Source organism: Bos indicus x Bos taurus, chromosome 24 (assembly GCF_003369695.1).
Source record: "Bos indicus x Bos taurus breed Angus x Brahman F1 hybrid chromosome 24, Bos_hybrid_MaternalHap_v2.0, whole genome shotgun sequence".
In the NCBI taxonomy this organism is placed as follows: domain Eukaryota; kingdom Metazoa; phylum Chordata; class Mammalia; order Artiodactyla; family Bovidae; genus Bos; species Bos indicus x Bos taurus.
Genome location: NC_040099.1, coordinates 50003129 through 50028165, shown reverse-complemented (window position 1 = coordinate 50028165; position 25037 = coordinate 50003129). Strand labels below are relative to the sequence as shown.

Below are 25037 nucleotides of genomic sequence, written 5' to 3'. Positions count from 1 at the left end.
TCACGTGTGTGTGTGTGTGTGTGTGTGTGTGTGTGTGTGTTTCTTCTGCCTGGGATCTAGAATGCCAGTGCTGAGGGCCCCTTAAAAGGTCTCCTCACGTGTGTGTGTGTGTGTGTGTGTGTGTGTGTTTCTTCTGCCTGGGATCTAGAATGCCAGTTAGGCGCTCTCAGCTTGTTGAGGATAATACCCGCTGTTCCATCAGTCAGGTATTTGTGAAACTGAAAGGGTTTATGTGTGAAAATACCTTATAAGTTCCCGTAAAGAACTACGCGAATAAGGTGGTCCTGTGATGATTTGCCCTAAAGGTTAACTTAAAGATGGCCTCACAATTTGACCATCCTACAAAGTGTCCGCTAACTTTTCTCATGCTTTTAAACATTACAGGATATAAATAGCAAAGTCAGTTGGAATGTAATTAGATCTTCGACTTCATTGCGGGTTAAGGAGGCTTTTTTCTGCTATTTGATGAATCCTAGAAAGGGACCGAGGTCGGAGGGAGGCATGGCCAAGGGCAGGGTGAGGACTGCGCAGACTCAGCTCTTCCACTCCAAGAGGAAGTAGCGAGTGCCCGCGTCTGTGGTCACCATGGTAACGGGACCAACTTCCGCCCCATTCACCTGTCCCTAGCCCCGCGAGGCGCACCACTGGCAACCAGACCAGTGCATCTCACAAGCTCGTCCCGCCGGTAGCTGTGGTTGGGGAACCGCAGCGGACACCGCCCCCAACCCGAGGAAGCTCCAAAATGTACAGCCAGCGGTTTGGCATCGTACAGAGAGAGGTTAAGGGGCCCACTCCCAAAGTCGTGATCGTGGTAAGCACGGGATATGTGTGTGGGATCCTACCGTTTTCTGTATCTTCCCCATCTCAGGACCCAACCCAGCCTTGGCCCCCAGCAGGGGTTCTCTCAAGGGAAGCAGGTGCCTGACGCAGTAGTTTGAATTTTGAACGAAGGAAGAAAAAGGTCTCTTGCCTAGCTCTCTTACTCCGCCCCTCCCTACCCTTCTTCCCCCTTCAGCTGTATTTAGTTTCTGTATTTGGAGAATCACCACTGGCGATCTTGAAGGTTGAAGATCTTGCAAGACTTTTAAAAGAGGTCGTCCCCTTAAAATGCAGAGTGTGTGTCAAGGAAAGGGCGCTGGGTCAGGTGGCAGGGAAATCTGGGATCTGGGCTGGCAGTGATTCAGCTGTATGGTCGGGATTAGTTCTGTACGTTTAGGAAAACCGTCTGTTGAAGAGTGCTGGCCTTTGGGGGTTTTGAGTGGTTTTAGGGCCCTTCCTTTGCTGACTCAACCATAACAGAAGCATACCTGCAGGCTTGGGAATAGGAGGTTGGTTGCCTTTACGGCAGCAGTGGTGGTAGGCGACCAGGGGAACGCTGTGCTGCAGAATTTGATGAGCGCTGCTCAGAACCTCGGACAGGTGGTCCACGCACCTGCATTCCTTTGCTTCTACACACTAGTTTCCACAGGCCAGAAAACCTCCATGTGTAGTTAAGCAACGATAGAGGCATCACATGAGTCCCTGCTGTGTGCGCAGCTCTGTGGAAGATACAGGGGTGAATACATTGACCCTGGGAGATTTCGCTTTCTCTAAAAGTTTGGTCCTTGCCTTCAAACTGCTTATCATCTAATTGCAGAAACAACTTGCTCATGCACAAAATCGTTAAAGATTAACACAGTGTGCCAGCACAGTTGATCGCGGTGTACTGTATTGTCCGTGTCGGGACACTGTGGAAGAAAGGTCAGAGATGATGAACGATATAGTTTTATTATGCTCTGTAGTGCACATAGCAGTTGTCAGTCAGTTTATAGACCTGCTCCCTCTTCTTTAGGTCCAGGGACTGTAGGATCTGGGTTTGGAAATCAGGAGACTGGAGTCTTCTACAGTCTGTAGGGTTTGAGGTTTATGACGGACAGAAGTGGATGTACTTTGGGTTCTGTATCTGAACCCTGAGCTCAGCTGGGGTACTGGTCAGGTGACATTCCTTGTGTTGGAAACCAGTAAGGATTTTCATTCCACCAAATCACCACCAAACCAGAGAAGCAGGCCTATTGAATATTTAACGTTTATAGAAGAATAAAGAGGAAAGGGAAAAGTCAGAGCTGGTGTATCTCAGATACCAGAGTGTGATAAGAAGTGTGGATGTTAGAGGTTGTAGAGTTGCAATGGGAGAAGAGTTAAAACCACCAGAGATGAGACTTGAATGCTAAACAATTTCTTCAAGAGAAGGTGGTGAAAGATGTAATGTCTGAAGTAATGAAGCAGCAAAAGGAGCAGCTGTTTGGTGAGTGCCTCCTAGGGACCCAGTTATTTACTTCTTGAAATAAATTTTTTTTAGGAAGCCATTTGTTTTGCTCTTTTTGACAGGTGAGAAAACTGAGACTCAAAGAGGTTAAGTAACTTACTCAAGATCACACAGTTATCAGTAGAGGCCAGAATCAAACCTTAGCTTGTAAGATGTTATTCTTTAAGACATTAAACTGTAATAGTAGAAACTAATTTGAGATGTTACAGTAACAAAAGCTTTCAATGACCTTGAAAGTACAGGGTAGTTATTAAACCCTTCATTCTGATTTTAGCATGGTTTAAGAGTTGCAATGTTCAGTATGGTGGCCACTAGCCACAAATTTGAGCACTTGTAATATGTCTAGAGTCACATATTGAGATAATATTTTCTATATATTGGTTAAATAAAAATATATTAAAATTAATTCCCCCTGTTTCTCTCTTTTTTTCTTTAATACAGCTACATCAAAATGTTAAATTGCAGATCTGGTTTATATTATTTTTCTTTTAAATAGTATAGGTTTTGAGTACATAATGCTGAGACTGCATGGATTGGCACCATCTTGTTTGGGAACTCCAGATCTTACTTTATTCATCCAAAGACAGGGTCCTCCCTGACCACAAAGGTCTTCCTACCCAGGATGCCACAGCCTTAAAGGGCTTCCTAATTCCCTGCTACTGCTCAGTCTGTTTCTCGCTGCCCTCCACTGCTATTTCCTCTTTAGTCAAAATGTACCTCAGAGCCTGATTCTTGCCCTGATGACTTAAGACAGTTGACTCCTGATGACCTTGGTGCTTGGTTCCTGTTCTCAGCCCATCTGTCTACTAGGAGCCTGAGTGTGTCCTGCTCAGGGTGCAGCCTTGACCCAACTCTGCTTTGTTATCACTGAGTCTGCGTTCATAGGATGCCATACATATTAGAGAACAGTAGTTTGTTAACTAAATCTAGGCTCTAAATAATTTCAGTATGAATTAGCTACTTCCCATGATGTAACCTTCAACATCACCTTCTGTCTCCAACCTACCTCAGCTTTGTATTATCTTGTTCAACTATTCTAGGCACCCATGTGTATACCCCAGACCTTGAATCTTTTCATGAGGCTGTCTTCAAATGTTGATTTCATTTCCTTAGGAGACTGCTTTACCAAGTTTCAGTGCCAGTATTCTGGTAATCCAGACAATGATGCTCTCAGTGTAAATGATGAGATTGACTCTGTGCCGCGAGTTAAAATCTTTGTTACAGTGCATCAGCACACCAGAGTCTGACTGCTCACCTAAGGGTGATTTGCTAAACCTGGCTGAAAACACAAAGCTCAAAACCATGGATTTCATGGTGGCCCCAGGAGGGGCAAGAGTCACATCGAGCCCACCCATGAACAGTTTCATTCATTCATTCATTCATCTTTCCTCTTCATTCGTATTGAGAACTTGATACTGGTAGCCATGCTTCATGCTAGCAATGCAGAAATAGAAAAGATATAGTCCATATGATTTTAGCAAATGTGTCAATATTTATTCACAATGGTGTATGCATTTCCAACTTTTTTGATGAAAGTTTGTATAAAATGAACATATTCACAGAAATTCAAGTTAATCCCAGAATGTCAGGAGTACAGCTCTTGCATTAAACTTCTGGGACAGTAGAAATAGGAGTCAAATTCTACCATTAGTTTTTGTTTTTTTTTCTTTTCCTTCTTTTCCTTCTTTCCCTTCCTCCCTTTCTGTCTTCCTTACTTCCTTCTTAGTAAAGGATATTTCACTGTCACAACTTGTTATGTATATCCTATATACTTAGTGAGTAGTTTACTTTAATTGAAAGATTTTGATGGTGGTAACTATGTTGTCAGAGCCCTGAAAAGCAAGGTGGGATAGTAGGTGGCAAGATTAAGGTCAGGAATTAGAAGACCTTTAATTTTTGTTCTACTCAGTTCTGCCCTCACTACTCAGAGCACTTTGGGCAAATAAATTAAGTCTGATTTGATTAGATAATCTCTGGAGTCCCATTCAAAATTTTAACTTTATAATTCCATGAACTTTTATTCAAATGGCATTTGAGAAATATTTGAGACTGATTTGATGACATCTTAGGTACAGGTTTCAAATAATTCAAACAAGTTACATCTTAGACACTTAAGTTGTTTACAGTTATAGCAGGATATATTAGTTTTATATACCAAATTTTGTTTAATACAGGTATTGTGGATTAACTGAAAATATGCAGTTGATTTTGGGTCTATCATAAGTGATACTTGATTTTTTTTTTTGTTCCAGAGAGCCAAGCCTCCCAAAGGCCAAGGAGCTGAGCATCATCTGCAAAGAATCCAACACAGCCATCAGAAACATCATGCTATTTTGGCTTCCATTAAGTCAATCGAGCGGGATCGCTTGAAAACTGAGTGGGACCAGCACAATGACCGCAAGTTTGTGGACAGTCTTGTGAAAGCAAGAGTCAAGGATGCCATGCAAGGGTTTATCATCAACACTGAAGAAAGACGAAATAAGTAAGGCTTAAAAACTGGCTAATCCAGACTCTGAGACATTCTGAAACCAGAGCCTGAGATTGACCAATCAAAAATCAAGTGAATTTTTATAGTAAGGATCATGGCTGAGCTAGTCTTATTCCTACCAAACCAATAGCTTATTTTCACTTGTGATAACCTATTGATAGAAATCAAAAGAACATATTGTATCATATTTTGTTATTATAATTAAAATCTTGCTCATTTTGCTTTTTTTGTTGAAATATAGATCACATATCTCATCTGTACGTGATCAAATAAAACGTGGCGTAGATTAGTCTCTATTGCTTTAGGTGACAACTCATTTTATGGAATACTGTAATGATCTTTCCTTCTTACAAAATTTACAACTGAATATATACTTCTGAAATTGAATTTAACAAAATAAAAAGCAATTAGTGATATGGTACATGTAGCATGACGGTTTTAATTCCTTTGCTTGTTGTTGTCATTTTGTTTTGTGAACCTAGGTTACGTGAACTTTTAGCATCCGAGGAAAATGAGTATTTTACTGAAATGCAATTGAAAGAAGAAACTATTGAGGAGAAAAAAGATAGAATGAGAGATAAAATAAGATTATTAAGAGAGAAGAAAGAAAAAGAGAGACAGGATTTTGTGGCTGAAAAGCTAGACCAGCAATTCAGGTAATGATGTCAGAAAACATACACATCAAATCTGAAGTTTGTATATTAAAGATTATTTAGGAAGACTGATTTACAGTAAAGTGTAGCCCTAACAGGGCATAGCAGTTGTACATTTAAGTCTTGTTAATTATACATACATCTTTGCACTAAGAAGTTCTGTCTGTTTGCTTTGAGGTGATAATGCATAAGATTTATTCTCCGTGTATTTCAAGTATACAATACAGAATTATTACCTGTAGTCCCCATACTCTACATTCAGTTCAGTTCAATTCAGTCGCTCAGTGGTGTCTGACTCTTTGCGACCCCATGAACTGCAGCATGCCAGGCCTCCCTGACCATCACCAACACTGAGAGCTTGCTCAAACTCATGTCCATTGAGTTGGCGATACCATCCAACCATCTCATCCTCTGTCATCCCCTTCTCCTCCTGCCCTCAATCTTTTCCAGCATTAGGATCTTTTTCCAAGGAGTCAGTTCTTCGCATCAGGTGGCCGAAGTATTGGAGTTTCAGCTTCAGCATCAGTCCTTCCAATGAATATTCAGGACTGATTTCCTTTAGGATGGACTGGTTGGATCTCCTTGTAGTCCAAGGGACTCTCAAGAGTCTTCTCCAACACCACAGTTCAAAAGCATCAATTCTTCGGTGCTCAGCTTTCTTTATAGTCCAACTCTCACATCCATACATGACTACTGGAAAAACCATAGCCCTGACTAGATGGACCTTTGTTGGCAAAGTAATGTCTTTGCTTTTTGATATGCTGTCTAGACTGGTCATAACTTTCCTTCCAAGGAGTAAGTGTCTTTTAATTTCATGGCTACAATCACTATCTGCAGTGATTTTGGAGCCCCCCAAAATAAAGTCTGTCACTGTTTCTACTGTTTCCCCATCTATTTGCCATGAAGTGATGGCAAATGCCAGATGCCATGATCTTCGTTTTCTGAATGTTGAGCTTTAAGCCAAGTTTTTCACTCTCCTCTTTCACTTTCATCAAGAGGCTCTTTAATTCCTCTTCACTTTCTGCCATAAGGGTGGTGTCATCTGCATATCTGAGGTTATTGATATTTCTCCCAGCAGTCTTGATTCCAGCCTGTGCTTCATCCAGCCCAGTGTTTCTCATGATGTACTCTGCATATAAGTTAAATAAGCATACTCTACACTAGATCCCTAAAACTTATTCATTCATCTTATTACTAAAAATTTATATCCTTTGAGCAAATCTTCCCTTTTCTTCTATCCCCTAGCCCCTGAGAACTGACATTCTACTCTCTGTTTCTATATGTCAAACCTTTTTTCCCCTTAGATTCCATGTTTAGTGAGATCATATAGTATTTGTCTTTCTTTGTCCAGCCTATTTCACTTAGTATTATATCCTACAGGTTCATCCATGTTGTCTCAAAGAGCAGAATTTTCTTTTTTATGCTGAGCAATATTCCATTCCTGGAGTAGGAAATGGCAACCCACTCCAGTATTCTTGCCTGGAAAATTCTGTGGGCAGAGGAGCCTGGTGGGCTACAGTCCATGGGGCCACAAAGAGTCAGACATGACTGAGTGCACAATATCCCATTCCACAATTTCTTTATCTGTTCATACCTCAGTAAACAGTTTGTTTCCATATGGTAGTTCTAGTTTCAATTTTCGAAGGATCTCCATATTGTTTTTCATAATGGTTCTACCAATTTGTATTCCCACCACAGTGTACAAAGGTGTCCTTTTTTCTACATCCTTGCCAACATTTGTCATCTCTTTTCTTTTTTTGTAATAGCCGTCCTAACGGGTGTGAGGTGATAATCTCATTGTGGCTTTGATTGGCATTTTTATGGTGATTTGTGATGTTGAGTATCTTTTCACATACTTTTTGGCCATTTGTATGTCTTCTTGGAAAAATGCCTACTCAGGGCTTTTGTTCATTTGTGTAGTCAGATTATTAGTTTTTTGCTATTGAGTTATATGAGTTTCTTAAGTGTATTAGATATTAACCTTTTAACAGATACATGATTTGAAAATATTCTTTCCCATTCTGTAGGTTGCCTTTTTACTTTGTTGTTTCCATTGCTGTGAAGAAACTTTTTATTAATAATTGGATATAGTCCCACTTGTTTATTTTTTATTTTGTTGCCTTTGCTTTTAGCATCTTATCCAAAAAATCATTGTCAAGACCAATATCAAGGAGCTTTCCCCTTATGTTTTCTTCTACATATTTTACAGTTTCAGGTCTTAATGTTTAAGTTTTTAATCCATTTTGAGTTAATTTTTGTAAATGGTGATCCAGTTTCATTCTTTTGCCTATGGTCATCCAGTTTTACCAAGGTTGTTTATTGAAGAGACTGTCCTTTCCCCATTGTGTGTTCTTGGCCTCTTTATAAAGGATTGGTTGACCATATATATGATACATGGAATTCTTTCTGGGCCCCCTGTTCTGTTCCACTGCTCTGAAAGTGAAAGTCATTTATTCGTGTCCCACTCTTTGCGACCCCATGGACTATACAGTCCATGGAATTCTCTAGGGCCAGAATACTGGAGTGGGTAGCCTTTCCCTTCTCCAGGGAATCTTCCCAACCCAGGGATTGAACCCAGGTCTTCCACATTGCAGGTGGATTCTTTACCAGCTGAGCCACAAGGGAAGCCCAAGAATACTGGAGTGGGTAGCATATACATTCTCCAGCAGATCTTCCATACTCAGGAATCTAGCTGGGGTCTCCTTCTTTGCAGGCGGATTCTTTACCAACTGAGCATTGCTCTATTCATCTGTTTTTATGCCACTATCATTACTGTTTTGATTTTTATAGCTTTGTAATATAGTTTGAAATCAAATGTGTGATGCTTCCAGCTTTGTTCTTCTTTATCAAGATTGCTTTGGCTATTTGAGATCTTTTGTAATTCAATTGAAATTTTAGGATTTTTTCTCTTTCTGTGAAAATGCCATTGGAGTTTCGATAGGCATTGCACTGAATGTGTCACTTTGGGTAGTAAGGACATTTTATTAATAACAATATTAATATTCCAATCCAAGGACAAAGGATATCTTTCCATCTATTTGAATCTTCAGTTTCTTTCATCAGTATCTTATAATTTTCAGTATACAGATCTTTAACTTCCTTGCTTAAATTTATTCCTATTTTTATTGTTTTTGAACCTATTGGAAATAGGATTATTTTCTTAATTTCTCTTTCAGGTGGTTCATTTTTAGTGTATAAAAATGCAACTGATTTCTGTTCATTAATTTCAATTCCTATAGCTTTAATGAATTCACTGATTAGTTCTAACACTTTTTGATGGAATCTTTAAGGTTTTCTATATATATAAAGTAAGATCATGTCATCTGCAAACAGACAGTTTTACTTCCACTTTTTCATTTTAGATATATTTATTTCTTTTTCTTGCCTAACTGCTCTGGCTAGGATTTCCAGTACTATGTTGAATAAAAGTGGCAAGAGTGGGCACCATTGTCTTATGCCTGATTTTAAGAAAAAGCCTTCAATTTTTCACTTCTGAACATGATGTTAGCTGTGTGCTAGTTATGTATAGCCTGTTGAGCTACATTCCTTCTACACTTAATTTGTTGAGAGTTTTTTGTATCATAAATTTGTCAAATTTCTTTTGTAGCTAATTAGATGATCATATAATGTTTATCCTTCATTCCGTTAATGTGATGTGGCACATTTACTGATTTGCATATACTTAACTATTCTTGCATTCCAAGGATAAATTGTGCTTGATTATGGTATGTGATTCTTCTAATATGCTAATATTATATTGAGGATTTTCACATTTGTGTTCATTAGGGATATTGAAGTGTTCTCTCTTCTTCATTTTTTGGGGAGGATTTGAGAAGGGTTGGTATTAATTCTTCTTTAAATGTTTGGTAGAACTCACCAGTGAAACCATCTGGTCCTGGGCTTCTTTTTTGGGAGTTTTGACTACTGATTCAGTCTCCTTACTCATTATTGGTCTTTTCAGATTTTCTCTTTTGTCATGATTCAGTCTTGGTAGGTTATATGTATCTAGGAATTAATCCATTTTTTTAGATTATCTAATTTGTTTGCATGTAATTGTTCCTAATAGTCTCTCATGATCCCTTGTATTTTTACAGTATCAGTTGTTAAGTTTCCTCTTTTATTTCTAATTTTATTTATTTGAATCATTCTTTCTTAGCTAGTCCAGCTAAAGATTGTCAATTTTACCTCTTCAAAAAAACAGCTATTAGTTTCATTGATATGTTTTATCATTTTTCTAGTCTCTGTTTCATTTACTTCCATCCTGATCTTTGTTATTTCCTTTCTTCTGATTACTTTGGGCTTAGTTTATTCTTGATAGTACCTTGAGGTAAAGTCGGATTTTTGAGATCTTTCTTTTCTCTTAATATAGGTGTTTATTGTTATAAACTTTCTTCTTAAGGGGGCTTTTGCTGCATCTCTTAATTTTGGATATTTGTATTTCCATTTTAATTTAAGGGTTTTTTTTAAATTTTATTTTATTTTTAAACTTTACAATATTGTATTGGTTTTGCCAAATATCAAAATGAATCCGCCACAGGTATACATGTGTTCCCCATCCTGAACCCTCCTCCCTCCCCGTACCATCGCTCTATTTCCCCTTTGATTTCTTCTTTGACCCATTGGTTGTTCAGGAGTGTGTTTTTTAAATTTCCACACATCTGTTAATTTTTCCAGCTTTCTTTCTGTTATTGATTGCTACTTTTATGCCATTGTGGTAAAAAAAAAAAAAGATACATTATTCAGTCTTTTTAAATTTAAGACTTTTGTGTGATGTGGCATGTGATCTGTCCTGGAGAATGCTCCATGTGTACGTGAGAAGATTATGTATTCTGCTATTAGATGGAATGTTCTGTGTATGTGTGTTAGATTCATTTGATCTAAAGTATACTTCAATCTATTGTTTCCTTATTGATTTTCTGTCTGGATGACCTGTGCACTGCCAAAATGGAATATTGAAGTCTCCTACTATTACTGCACTGCTGTCTGTTTTTCCCTTGATATCTGTTCATCTTTGTTTAACGTATTTAAGTGCTCTGATATTGAGTGCATATACTGCTAACTCCTCGAACAACACAGACTCTGAAGGTCCACTTAAATGTGTTTTCTTCCCAATAAATGTAGTACTATATGATCTGGGATTAGTTGAATCTGCAAATGTGGAACCATGGATATGGAAGGTTGACTATAGAACTTGAGCATCTGTGGATTTTGTTATCTGTGGCAGATCCTCAAGTGAATCTGCTACAGGTATGAAGGAATGACTTTATAATTGTTATATCCTCTTGATGAATTGACTGTGTCTCTTGTTACATCTTTTGTCTTTTGTTACATCTTGTAACATCTTTTGAGTTAAGGTCTATTTTGTCAAAGTGTAGGTACTTCTGCTCTCTTTTGGTTTCTACTTTCATGGAGTATCTTTTTCCATCCCTTGACTTTAAAGATATGTAGCCTTAAACCTGGAGAAGGCAATGGCACCCTACTCCAGTACTCTTGCCTGGCAAACCCCATGGACGGAGGAGCCTGGTAGGCTGCAGTCCATGGGGTTGCTAAGAGTCGGACATGACTGAGCGACTTCCCTTTCACTTTTCACTTTCCTGCATTGGAGAAGGAAATGGCAACCCACTCCAGTGTTCTTGCCTGGAAAATCCCAGGGACAGGGGAGCCTGATGGGCTGCTGTCTATGGGGTCGCACAGAGTTGGACACGACTGAAGCGACTTAGCAGCAGCAGCAGCAGCCTTAAACCTGAAGCAGGTCTGTTATAAGCAGCATGTTGTTGGATCTTGTTTTTTATCCATTTGGCCCCTCTGTCTTTGAATTCTCAGATTTTTTCCTCCTCTTGTTTGTTTGTGTCTGATGTTGATGCTATCTTTTGGATTTTTATTTCATGCATTGTATTTTTCAGCTCCAGAATTTGTTTGGTTCTTTTTGATGATTTCTATCTCTATTGAACTTCTCATTTTGTTCCTATGTTGTTTTCCTGATTTTGTTGAGTCATCTGTCAGTATTCTAACTCACTGATCTTCCTAAAAACAGATGTTTTGAATTCTTTAGCAGGTAACTTGTACATCTCTATTTCTTTGGGATTGATCACTAGAAAAGCATTGTATTCCTTTGTTGGTGTATATTTTCCTTCATTTTTGTATTCTTTGAAGTCTTGTATGGCTATGTTTGCCTGTGAAGTAGTATTTACCCCTTCCAGCTTTTACTAACTGACTTCAGGAAAGAAATACCTTCACCAATCAGCCTAGCTAGGGATTCTAAGTCTTTCTCATATCCTTTCTGTGGATGCACCTTATCTACACTTGTTGTCTGTAACCCATGTAAAGCACAGCCTCACCTCCTGTCTTTGTTAGGATCTAGATACTCCCTACTGGCTACTGGAGGAGAAAATGCTGTAAGGGGCAAAGGGGAAACTAGGAAGTGGATTTCAATGGACCATTAGTATATTTCCCACTTTATAGTAAATGTTTTTTTTTTTTTCTTTTTTACACAGTAAGAAAAAATGAAGTTTCATAAGTGGTTTGGATTCTTAAAATGTTTATTAATTTGGTAACAATTATAAAGATTTTATAAAGAAATCTTATACAACTGAGTATACAACTTCATGTTGTATACCTTGCTAGTTAGATGAATTAATTCGAATTTTAGAAGAAATAGTTATATCCTGCAACAGTCACCCATGTTATCCATGGGGCATACATTCCAAGATCCCCAGTAAATGTCTGAAACTGAATTCTGTATACATTGTGTTTTTTTCCTATACATTTCCTATACATCCCTGACAAAGTTTAATTTATAGATTAGTTACATTTCAGAGATTAGTAACAATTGCAGATAATAAAATGGAGTGGTTATAACAATATAGTGTAATGTAACTTGTGAATGTGGTCTCCCTCTCTCTCTCTGTGTCTCAAAATATCTTATTGTACTATACTCACCCTTCTTCTTGTGATGATGTGAGATTAATAAAATGTCTAAAAGTGAAAGTGAAGTTGCTCAGTCGTGTCTGACTCTTTGCGACCCCATGGACTGTAGCCTACCAGGCTCCTTCGTCCATGGGATTTTCCAGGCAAGAGTACTGGAGTGGGTTGTCATTTCCTTCTCCAGGAGATCTTCCCTACCCAGGGATTGAACCCAGGTCTCCTGCATTGTAGGCAGACGCTTTACCATCTGAGCCACCAGGGAAGCCCAATGAAATGTCTATATGGTAAGTAAGATGAATGATGGATTGTGACGTGCATGCGTGTGTGTGCGCTAAGTTGCTCCAGTTGTCCAACTCTGTGACCCTGTGGCCCATAGCATGCCAGGCTCGTCTATCCATAGGGATTCTCAAGGCAAGAATACTGGAGTGTTTGCCATACCCTTCTCCAGGGGATCTTCCTGACCCAGGGGTCAAACTCCGGTCCCTTAACCCTCTTAAGCAGGTTCTTCACACTAGTGCCACCCGGGAGGCCCTGTATTGGGATGTAGCGTTAGGCTATTGACCTGACCACAGGTCACCTACTTTGGGTGATTCTGGATCGTTGATCTGTGACGATGCTGATGACTGAATGTCAGGAGCAGAGGATGTCAGTTGTTGGAGATCCTAAGCGGAATAAAGCTGGGTGGTGCAAAGTTTCATCACACTTTAGAACAATGTGCAATTGAAAATTTTTGAACTTTTATTTCTGGAGTTTTCCATTTAATGTTTTCAGAATACAGCTGGCCATGCTGCTGCTGCTGCTAAGTCGCTTCAGTCATGTCCGACTCTGTATGACCCCATAGACGCCAGCCCATCAGGCTCCCCCATCCCTGGGATTCTCCAGGCAAGAACACTGGAGTGGGTTGCCATTGCCTTCTCCAATGCAGGAAAGTGAAAAGTGAAAGGGAAGTTGCTCAGTCATGTCTGACTCTTCATGACCCCATGGACTGCAGCCTACCAGGCTCCTCCGTCCATGGGATTTTCCAGGCAAGAGTACTGGAGTGGGGTGCCATTGCCTTCTCCAACAGCTGACCATGGGTAACAGAAATTGTAGAAAGTGAAATGGTGGATAAGGGAGACTACCATAATTTACTTGAAAGCAAACCATTTTCAGTGTTTTTTAATGCAGTACTTCTAACAGAACTGCAATATAAATACAGTTTAAATTCATCATAAGAGTGAAAGGCCAGGATTAAATTTTGATCAAGGGATACTAAATTATGCCCCATTACTGCAAATATAATTGAAGCTTTAATGTATGTATAAAGCAAGATGAAATTATTCCTCTTCCTCTGCTTCCCCTTCCTCGTCCTTTTAGTATCCCATTGTATAAATATGCCACAGTTTATTCGTTCTCCAGGTTACAGGCATTTCATGTATCTCCAGTTTTGGATCCTTATGAATAAAGCTGCTGTGGACATTCTTGTACATGTCTTCTGGCAGATAAGTACATTAATTTCTTTTAGTATATTTAGTGGCATACCTAGAATATTTGATAACTAGAATGGGTCATTTTTATTGTTCCAGGTCTTCTAAACAGCAAAATTACTTTCAGTAACAATAATGAAAGGAAATGAATAATAACAACAAGATAACCAGTGACTTTTAAAACTTTTTACTTGTAAATAATTATGTATTCATAGAAATTGCAAAGATAGTACAGAAATATATTATTACCCCATTTTTCCTTCAGTGGTTATAACACAATATCATACAAGGAAATTGACATTGGCATAATGTGTGTGTATAATTCTGTGCCATTTTATCATGTATGTAGATCCATCTAATACCCCACACAATCAAGATACAGAACTATTCCATCACCACATGGGTCTTCCTGTGCTTCCCTTTATAGTCACAGCTACCACTCTCACCATCATCTTCATAATTTCCTGATATTGTATATTTGAACTTGTACAGTATGTGATCTGTCAAAATTGGCCTTTTCAGTCAATGAATTGTCTTTGAAGTTCATCTAAATTGCTGCAGTATTAATAGTTTGTCATTTTTATTGCTGAGAGGTATTCCATTGTGTGGATGTATTTAAATTTCTGTAAACCATTCACTTATGTACATTTTGATTGTTTCTAGTTTTTATCTATTATGAATGAATCTAATATCAACATTTGTGTTCATATATTTGTGTGAACATAAGTTTTCCTTTCTCTCAGATAATTGCCATATGCTGGTCTTATATGTATGCTTAATTTTGTAAGAAACTAATAAATTATTTTCCAACATGGCTGTATGATTTTATAATTCTACTAGTAATGTATAAAAGATCAAGTTTTTTTCATATCTTTGCCAGCTTTTGATACTGTCATTATTAGGACAGAGGTGTGCAGTGATATTTCACTGTGGCCTTAATTGGCATTTCCTTAATGGGTTGTGATGTTGAACAACTTTTCATATGCTTATTTGCCATGTGTATATTCAATTTGGTGAAATGTATCTTCATGTCTTTTGCCCATTTTCTAATTGGATTAGCTGTTGAGTAGTAAGAATTCTTTATATATTCCAGATATGAGCCCTTTGTAGGATATATAGTTTTGAAATATTTTGTCCTGGCCTGTAGCTTATTTTTTTTTTTTAATCCTCTTAATGGGGTCTTTCACAGAGAAAAAATTTTTAATTTTGATGAAATCCAATATTTCGATTTTTCTTTTACAGATCATGCTTTCAAGTTCATTGTGAAAAAAATTTTTGTATCCCCTCCTCCTGTATTGCCCCTTCCCACTTGCCTCTCTCCAGTGGTAACTACTAGTTTGATTTCTGTATCCATGAGTCTGCTTCTTTTTTGTTATATTCACTAGCTTGTTGTATTTTCTAGATTCCACATATAAGTGATAACATACAGTATTTCTCTTTCTCTGACTTATTTTACTTAGCATAATACCCTCCAAGTCCATCCATTTTGCTGCAGATGGCAAAATTTTATTCTTTTTTATGGCTGAGTAGTCTGTTGTCTGTATGTACCACATCTTCTTTATCCATTCATCTGTTAATGGACACTTGCGTTGCTTTCATATCTTGACAATTATAAATAATGCTGCTATCATTGTGGTTCATGTGTCTTTTTGAATTAGTGTTTTTAGCTTTTAGGTTTTTTTTGTTGTTGTTTGTTTTTTTCTGATATGTACACAGGTGTGTAATTGTTGGGTCATATGGTAGTTTTATTTTAGTTTTTTGAGAAGCGTTCATACTGTCTTCCACCATGGCTGCATAACATCCTTGCCAGCTTTGTTATTTGTGTTCTTTTTCATGATAGCCATTCGGACAAGCAAGTGCAACTGGAATCTCATTGTGGTTTTTTTCCTTTTCCTCTTGGTCACACTGTGTCCCTGACCAGGGATTGAAACCAGGCTCTTGGCAGTGAAAACATGATGTCCTAACCACTGGACTCCAGGGAGTTCTCTCACTGTGGTTTTGATTTGCATTTCCCTGATGATATGCTAATCATCTTTTCATGTGCCTGTTGGCTATTTGCATGTCCTCTTTGGAAAAATGTCTTCAGTTCCTCTGTCCATTTAAAATTTTTTTTTTAATTGAGTTGTATAGGTTGTTTTTATATGTTGGATATTAACCCCTTATCAGTCATGTCATTTGCAAATGTTTTCTCTATTCAGTAGCTTGTCCCTTCATTTTGTCAGTGGATACCTGTGCTACCCAATATTGCTCTGTGCCTTCATTTCCTCATCTGCAAATTGAGGATAAAATAATAGTAATAATGAGCTTACAATAGTGTTTGCTGCAATATTGGTTGTTATGAAGATTGTAAGAGTTCAGACATGTAAACTGCTTAGAACAGTGCCTGGCAAATAATAGGCACTTAATAACTATTGTTAATAATATTATTACTCCTGGCTTTGTGACTTGGAAAGAAATTTTGGCTCCCTGAGATTTGATTTCTTTAACTCTGAAATGGGGATAATACTTGCTTATAAGGTCCTTATGAGGATGAAATAAGATTTTATATGTAAAAGTACCATGTAAAGCACCGACAAAAAGTTTTCCTCTTATCAGTAATTATTATCATTAAAATAGGTATTCTATTTGTTACTTTTTAGCTCAGCTCATTTTAATTTTTGTGGCTAGCTAATTTATATGATATAGTTACATATAATAACCTCATATAATTTATAAATAATATTGTGGGTGCTTAGAATTTTTTTTACTGAGAGACATGCATAATCAAAAAAGTTTGAAGACCTACTGATCTGAAAAAATGAATATGATATGAGCTCTTTCATATGGTGTCACTTCTGGCCTTCTTGGTAGCATGTATCATCAACTAACTGCCTTAAGAATGTTTTTGTACTCTGGTTTTATATTAAGGAAGGAATTACCTTAAAAAAATCATTAGCAATAAACAGAAAGAGTGACAGAAACCATGTTCATTGCAACATTGTAATAAAAGTCAGAAGTAACCTTTATGTTCATCAAACAGGGGAATGTTTAAGTAAACTGTGATGTATTTATAGACTCTAGTCTCTACTATGCAGCTTATTAAACTATAATAAAGTTTTGAAGTTAGAAAATATTTTAAAGAATATTTCATGAGAAAACACTCCCAATAAAATGATAGGTGGAAAAATTAAAATACAGGAGATATAGATATGCAGAAAGACCCCAATTCTAGTAAAAAGATGCATACATAGGAAAGAAATATATATTAACATACTAATAGTGTCTATCTCTTAATAGTTGGACTAGCATTATTTATGGAGAAGGCAATGGCACCCCACTCCAGTACTCTTGCCTGGAAAATCCCATGGATGGAGGACCCTGGTGGGCCACAGTCCATGGGGTCGCTAAGAGTCGGACACGACTGAGCGACTTCACTTTCATGCATTGGAGAAGGAAATGGCAACCCACTCCAGTGTTCTTGCCTGGAGAATCCCAGGGATGGGGGAGCCTGGTGGGCTGCCGTCTATGGGGTCACACAGAGTCGGACACGACTGAAGCGACTTAGCAGCAGCAGCAGCAGCAGCAGCATTATTTATAGTATCTTTCATAATTTTATTTTCTAGTTTTTCTGCAATGAGCATGTATTGGTTTTATACTTAGGAAGAAAGAGTTTATTTTATTTTAAATAAAAATTTTAAATATAAGCCATATTTCTTCTTATTCTTAGGTTTTAGATTTCCATTAATTGAATAGCTTTGTTAGAATATGAATCATGGGATTGAGAAGGACTTTAGTAAGTTATCATGGCCAAATCTGAGAATTTCACAGGTGAATTCTAGACAGATGAATTTTTTTTCTTCAGTGTTAAAGTGTGTGGTTTTTTTTTTTTTTGTAACCTAGTAACTTCAGCTTCTGTTATCTATTGCACCTTCCACAGAATGTGGATAGCTGGTATGTTGCTAATCAGTATAATTATGTATCAGTTAAACCAACAATTATTTATTGGCCATTGGGTAAGTAGTATGGGTCATATGTTCCTGAAATATATCCTGAGTCCCAGCTCTCACAGAGATTCATTTTGAGGAGTGAGACTAATCCTCATCAAATGGTAAACAATACTCAGCTGCATCTGATAAATGTCATTTTGTGTGATATTGGCCACCCTTGGGTAATAAGAGTTTAGACCTCATCCTTTCTTTCAGTCTTAGCAATTCAAATTTCTTTAAAATTCTTTGTTGAACTCATTCTCCAGACTATAGCTTCTTTGTGTAGAATTTGATTTAGAAGACAGGAAGAATTGATGTTTTTTTTTTTTTTTAAAAAGCCTTCCCATCAAATGTTCTCTCAAACTTGTCTAAATGTCAGAACCACATGAGGCACTGTTAAAAAAATGCAGATGGGACTTATCCCCTGATATTCTGGTTTAACAAGTCTGATCTGGAGGAAAGGAAGAGTGGAGTTTAGAAAATATAGCTGAATAATTCTACAGTACAGTCAGTGTTGAATTTTACAGCTCTTATATTAAAAATGGGCTCAATGAAGAACATCTGAAGAAAGCTGAAGAAAGAATAAGGTGTAAAGACTTACTGAAATAACATTTCCTCTTGAATGGTGACATAAACCTAGTTGCCGAAAGGCGAGAACAGGACTGTTTTCTCAACTCTAACGGTAAGCCCTTTAGTGGACATGTGTCCTGCCCTGCCTGGAATCCAGAGGCAATAGGGAAGCGTCACCGTGATCATGCAGACTCGATCCTTGGATCTCTTCTTGGGTGTACACGCAGGGTCTCTTTCTACCAAAGCCTTAACCTAACTGTAATGTTGCAGGGACGTGTTCCTCTTCTGTTTCCTCTGTAGTAATCACAGTAATTACCATTCACTCAGCTCCTATTATCTACCAGGTATTTACATCCATTTATCTCTGAACCTTAGCAGAACCTTAAAAGACAGTTCTTTTACAGATATAAAAATAAGCTCAGATGGATCAAGTTTGTGACCCAAGGTCACACAGGAAACGTCAGAACTAGGATTCAGAGGCTGCTCCGCTTGACTACAGGGCCTGGATTTTGTCTGTGGCATCCTGGTGTCTTCCTCCTTGCTGCTCCCCCATGTGTATCCGCACTCAGATGGCCTACATCCAGTTCTTTAACTTTCTCACTTCAGTATCTGACAGTGCAGATTTGTGCCTAAAGAGAGCAATGTCTTATGAAAGGCTCGATTTCTTTTTTAAATTGCCCTTTCAGGGAACGCTGCCAGGAGCTCCGCGCTGAGCTGTTTTGTATCCATCAGAAGGCTGTGTGTGAGGAGCGTAAAGCTCAAATAGCGTTTAACGAGGAGCTGAAAAGGCAGAAGGTGGTGGAAGAACAGATGTTCTCAAAGCTCTGGGAGGAAGACCGCCTGGCCAAAGAGAGGCGAGAGGCTAAGGAGGAGAGGAGGCAGAAGGAGCTCGTGGAGAACACGCGCCTGGGGCTAAATGCCCAGGTCACCAGCATCCAGGCGCAAAGGCAGGCGGCACAGCGGCTGAAGGAGGAAGAGGCACTACTTGTGGTGGGTCTTTTTCAGACGCCTGTGGTGGAATGGTGAACTCAGTGGGTAAATACCTGTTTGCAGGCCTGCTTAAGAAAAGGAGAATTTTATTCAAGCCAAACCAAGGATTATAATACGGGAGACAGACTCTCAGAAGCTCTGCGAGTTGCTCTGCCTGTTAGTGGTTGAAGGCACATTCATATATATACCTTTTCAAGTCAAAGGGTCATACATCAAAATGACACACTGGTATTTTACATAAAGTTCATCGAATATAAATAGTCCAGATAAGCACATAGAAAGCAACCAGTAAGTCACCATGACCTCTTACAGAATTCGGAAAGAATACTAATCTAAGAAGTTCCATTACTAGTGTCAGAAGAAAGGAAATAAAAATTGATCTTTACGGTGAAGAAGGCATTCCCATCTTCGAGGAAGTCTGGTTAGTGTGTAATGAAGATGCATATTTCACTGTAAAGAGGGAGGGAGGAGGCCCAAACTGGCAGAGAGAATTTTATGTTTAAATTTTCTTGTTTATCCTAAAAATATAAATTTTCTTTTATCACTATCCTCAACCCTAACCCCTAGCAGCCACTAATAGGTTCTTTAACACTATTTTTTTGTAATTTATATGTTATATAAATTCCACCCTTTTAATGTTATAATAATAACGTGTTATAACAATACTGTTATATTAAATAATAATAATATGAGCATTTTCAAATGCACAGAAGTGGAGAGTCCCATGAGCCCTTGTGTACCAATCTCACAGTTTCAACAGCTGTTATATTTTGATATATTGATTTCCTGTATTCTACCCCTTCCATTATTGACTTACAATTTGTCCCACATGTGTCATTTCCCCTTTAAATACATTCTTGTTGTTGAGTATGTATCTCAACAACAATATAACTAAGGAGTTTTCTTATACATTTCAAACCTAAAAAAATTAATAATAATTCATTGTTATCATCTAAAATCAGTATCAAATTTCCACTATTGTCTGTTATTTGACATTTAAATTGGGATCCAAACATTGCTGTCCTGTCATAAGTCTTTTTGAAAGAGTGCCTGTTTATCATTCAAATCTGGGCATATTTGAGATTAGAAGGGGTGTAGTTAGTTCAGTGCCTCAGCATAACAGTGTAAAATCAGAACTAACCTGGGGAAACTGAGACAGTAGACTACTTGTAGGTTTCTTAGTCTTGAACAATTCTCTCCTATTTCCATCTCTATCTGTTTCATAGTTTGAGTTGGATGATTGCTGCTTCCTGTAGTCAATCTTACTTTTTTAAAAATGTGACCTGCTATACCACTGGCTTTTATGTTTGATGTCCACTGTTTTGCCTTAAATACTGCAGAGCATTTTCACTTATATTAGCTCATTTGACTTTCACAATTCAGTGTGGATTTACTGCTCATGGCATTAATGGAAAAGCCTAGCATATAACTCTCTTCTCACCAGCCAGAAATCATGGTATTTATGGCTGTTGTGAGTCTCAGATCAAGTCAGCTGGGACTTGTATCTCTCCTCACTATAACTGTGTCATCTCCTGTCCCAGCTGGGAAAGGACTTATCCTTCCAGGAGAGTTCAAATGCCTTTGGTGGGAGGATTAATGCCTCAATTTATACCATACCCAGATTTTCTACCAAACTCCCAACACCCAGCAGCATTGGTGCCCCAGTTAAAACTGCTTGATTGGTAAGCCAGCCAGAAGGGTCAGATAGATAAGAAAATGAGAGGAATGGGGAGTACTTTTAAAGAACAAAATGCTTAATTTACTTTTGTATATTTGACTGATGTGCACATTTCCATTCTTAGACTCTAATTGCTGGTTAATAGTGTATCCAAATCTAGATATACAGATACGCATGGAGGACTAAAGTCTGGAAGGTCAACACGCCAAAATGTTGAGAATGGTAGTAGGTGAATGATTACCAAGAATAAGTGATTTATCGTTATACTTTTCTGCATTTTGAACTCCATACTATTTATTGCTTTATGATCACACACAGCAATTTCACAAAGCCTTATTGTTGATTCAGCAATGAAAAGTCAAGTTTTATGTCTCATAATCCCTTTACACCCAGGAGTGTGTGCTTTCCAAGAAACCCTTTATTCTCACCTCTTAAATGAAATGCATTAACTTTTTTGTTTTGTCCAACTGTATTGATGCATTATCTTCATTATTATTCCACCTTAGGAAAATGAAAATGCACAGGTGAAACTTGAGAATGAACAGGATAAGCTAAAGAAACAGAAGACAAAACAGGAAATAAGGGCTGCTTTGCAAAAAGCCCTCCAAGAGAAGATGGAGCGTATGCAGCAGGAATACAGAGAAGAGCAGGATTTGAACATGAAGCTCATGCAAAATGCCCTTCAAAGTTTACAGGAGGAGACTGATAAAAAGAAGCAAAAAAAAGTAAGACGCTTACTCAATGCCTATTATGTGCTGGAGAGGTTCCTTGTTGAGCTGTCAGTCTTATGGGAGTCAGCCATGTGTAGAATAAACCATAACACTGCTTCTGTAAGTGTGGTCCATGAACCACAGCATGAGTGTCATCTAGAAGGATGTTAGAAATTCATCAGCTCCAGAATCAGAATCCCCAAATTCAGGTCTATGGCAGGGACAAGAAGCCTGTCTTTTAACAAGGTCTCCCAGGTGATTCTGATGCTCGGTCTGTTTTGAGAACTCCTACTGTATAGCTTTGGAGAAGGCAATGGCACCCCACTCCAGTACTCTTGCCTGGAAAATCCCATGGATGGAGGACCCTGGTGGGCCACAGTCCATGGGGTCGCTAAGAGTTGGGCATGATTGAGCAACTTCACTTTCACATTTCACTTTCATGCATTGGAGAAGGAAATGGCAACCCACTCCAGTGTTCTTGCCTGGAGAATCCCAGGGACTGGGGAGCCTGGTGGGCTGCCGTCTATGGGGTCGCACAGAGTCGGACACAACTGAAGCGACTTAGCAGCAGCAGCAGCACTCTATAGCTTGGTGTTAGTACTGTGATAGCAGGATGGCGTCACAGGAAGTAGAGTGACTAAGTATGTCCAGAAACTGGGGAGACTTCACTGAAGAAGGGGCGTTCAAGCTGGACTTTGAAGGAAGTCTAGTTTTGACAGCAAAGAGAGTAGAGAAAATCACTCCAATATTTATTTAGTTGTTCCTTTGAAATTTATATTGAACTCTTTAGGGTGTTGTATTTTTCCTAAAGGTATTACGATTTGTTTTGTTTTGTTTCAGTTGACTTTACTTTTCAGGGAAGTTTTAGGTTCACAGCAAAAGTGAGCAACAGGTACAGAAATTTCCCATATGCTCCTGCCCCAACACATGCATTGCCTTCCCCATTCACAACATTCTCCACCAGAGTGGTACATTTGTTACAATCGATGAGCCTACACATCATTATCGCCTAAATTTCATAGTTTATAATAGTAGGGTCCACTCTTTGGTGTTGTGTATCTATAGGTTTGGGCAAATGTGTGATGACGTGTATCTACCTTGAGAGTATCATACAGAGTAATTTCAGTAGCCTAGAAATCCTCTGTGCTCCCCATGTTCTTCCCCCTTTCTACCCCAAATCCTTGAAAATCTGATATTTTTGCTGTCTCCATAGTTTTGCCTTTTCCAGATGGTCATATCTTTGGAATTACATAGTTTATAGGTTTTTCATGTTTTCTTTCACTAACTAATATGCTTCTAAGTTCCCTCCATATCTTTTCATAGCTTCATAGCTCTTCTATCACTGAATATATTCCATTGTGGGGATGTACTACAGTATATTTATCCATTTACCTTCTGAAGGACATCCTTGATTGTTTTGGTGATTATGAATAAAGTTGGGCTTCCCAGGTGGCACTAGTGATAAAGAATCCACCTACCAATGTAAGAGACTTAAGAGATGCAGGTTTGATCCCTGGGTCAAGAAGATCCTCTGGAGGAGGGCATCGCAACCCACTCCAGTATTCTTTCCTGGAGAATCTCATGGACGAGGAGCCTGGCAGGCTGTAGTTCATGGAGTTGCAAAGAGTTGGACACGACTGAGTGACTTAGCACAGCACAGCACATGAAAAAGTTGCTATTCACATTCTTATGCAGATTTTGTGTGCACATAAGTTTTCAAACTCATTTGGGTAAACAACATGAGCATGTTTGCTGAAGCATGTAAGAGATGTGTAGTTTTATAATTGCCAAACTGTCTTCCTAAGTGTCTATACTCTTTTGCATTCCCACCAGTAATGAATGAGAGCGCCTGTTGCTCAGCATCCTGGTCAGTATTTGGTGTTGTCAGTTTTCTAGATTTGGGCTGTTCCAATAGGTGTGTATTGGTGTCTCATTACTGTTTAATTTTAATTTCCCTGATGTCATGTGATATGGAGCATTAAGGGTTCCAAACCCAGTTCCAGTGTGTGAGGTAGACTTCAGGCAATACTCAGACAAGAGCTGGGTATCCTATCAGTTCAGTCGCTCAGTTGGGTCCAACCCTTTGCGACCCCATGGACTGCAGCACACCAGGCTTCCCTGTCCTTCACCAGCTCCCAGAGTTTACTCAAACTCATGTCCATTGAGTAGGTATTGCCATCCAACCATCTCATCCTCTGTCATCCCCTTCTCCTCCCACCTTCAATCTTTCCCAGCATCAGGGTCTTTTCTAATGAGTCAGTTCTTCACATCAGGTGGCCAAAGTGTTGGAGTTTCAGCTTCAGCATCTGTCCTTCCAATGAATATTCAAGGTGGATTTCCTTTAGGATTGACTGGTTTGATCTCTTTGCTCTCCAAGGGACTCTCAAGAGTCTTCTCCACAGTTCAAAAGCATCAATTCTTCAGCGCTCAGCCTTCTTTATGGTACAACTCTCATATCCATAGGGTGTCCTATAACTCAGCTCAGTTCTGGTGTTGTCGACCCAAAGGTAGCATCAGATTCCACAGTACAAGGAGCAGTTCTATAAAACTGCCCCCCACCTCAGATGCCGGTTTTGAGCCTAGATAGTTACCTGTGCTTCTTACCACCTGGCTACAAACTGAAAGTTCAGGTGATCACTCTCCAACTCAGGATGCCAACTACAAATCCAGGTTCTTCCCTGACAGACGCTGTAAATCAGAAGTTCCCGCAGACCCTCCTTTGTGTTCGATTAATTGGCTAGAACACCTGACAGAACTCAGGAAATCAGTTTTCTCACTGGATTAACCAGTTTATTACAAAAGATATTAAAGGATACAAATAAACAGCCAGATGAAGAGATATATAAGATGAGGAGGTCCTGAACAAAGGAGCTTCTGTCCTCATGGAGTTTGGGTCATGGCCTGGTGAAATCATTCTGGTTCCCCAACCTGAAGCTTTCTGAACCCTCTCTTTTGGGATTTTCATATAGGCTTCATTACATAGACATGATTGGTTAAGTCATTGCCATTGGGTGATTGATTCACTCTCCAAACTTCTCCTTGGCCCAGAGATCAGGGAACTGGGACTGAAAGTTTCAATGCAATAACCACGCAGTTGGTTCTCCTGGCAAACTTAGGTGTGATCCAGAAGTCACCTCATTAACATAACAAAAGACAACTTTATTGCTTTCATTACTTAGGAAATTCTAAGGATTTTAGGAGCTCTGCCAGAAACGAGGATAAAGATCAAATATATAATTTTTTAAGATGAATGGGTGTTGGATTCTGTCAAATGTTTTTCCTGTATTT

At 38.7% G+C, this 25037-nt stretch overlaps 1 protein-coding gene across 18 annotated transcripts in view; it reads left to right on the top strand.

The window, feature by feature from the left end:
- The window catches only part of MBD1 (methyl-CpG binding domain protein 1), a 61164-nt gene that overhangs the window by 17689 nt on the left and 18438 nt on the right, over positions 1 to 25037 (top strand). For 17 of the 18 annotated variants that reach the window (XM_027526232.1, XM_027526231.1, XM_027526228.1 and 14 more), the window contains 5 exons: positions 628 to 811; positions 4558 to 4787; positions 5276 to 5449; positions 19058 to 19361; positions 21546 to 21764. In XM_027526232.1, coding sequence (XP_027382033.1) covers positions 628 to 811; positions 4558 to 4787; positions 5276 to 5449; positions 19058 to 19361; positions 21546 to 21764 — 1111 coding nt within the window. Of the gene's footprint in view, positions 1 to 627; positions 812 to 4557; positions 4788 to 5275; positions 5450 to 19057; positions 19362 to 21545; positions 21765 to 24448; positions 24451 to 25037 lie in introns of all 18 variants that reach the window. The other variant, XM_027526234.1, reaches the window with a different exon arrangement.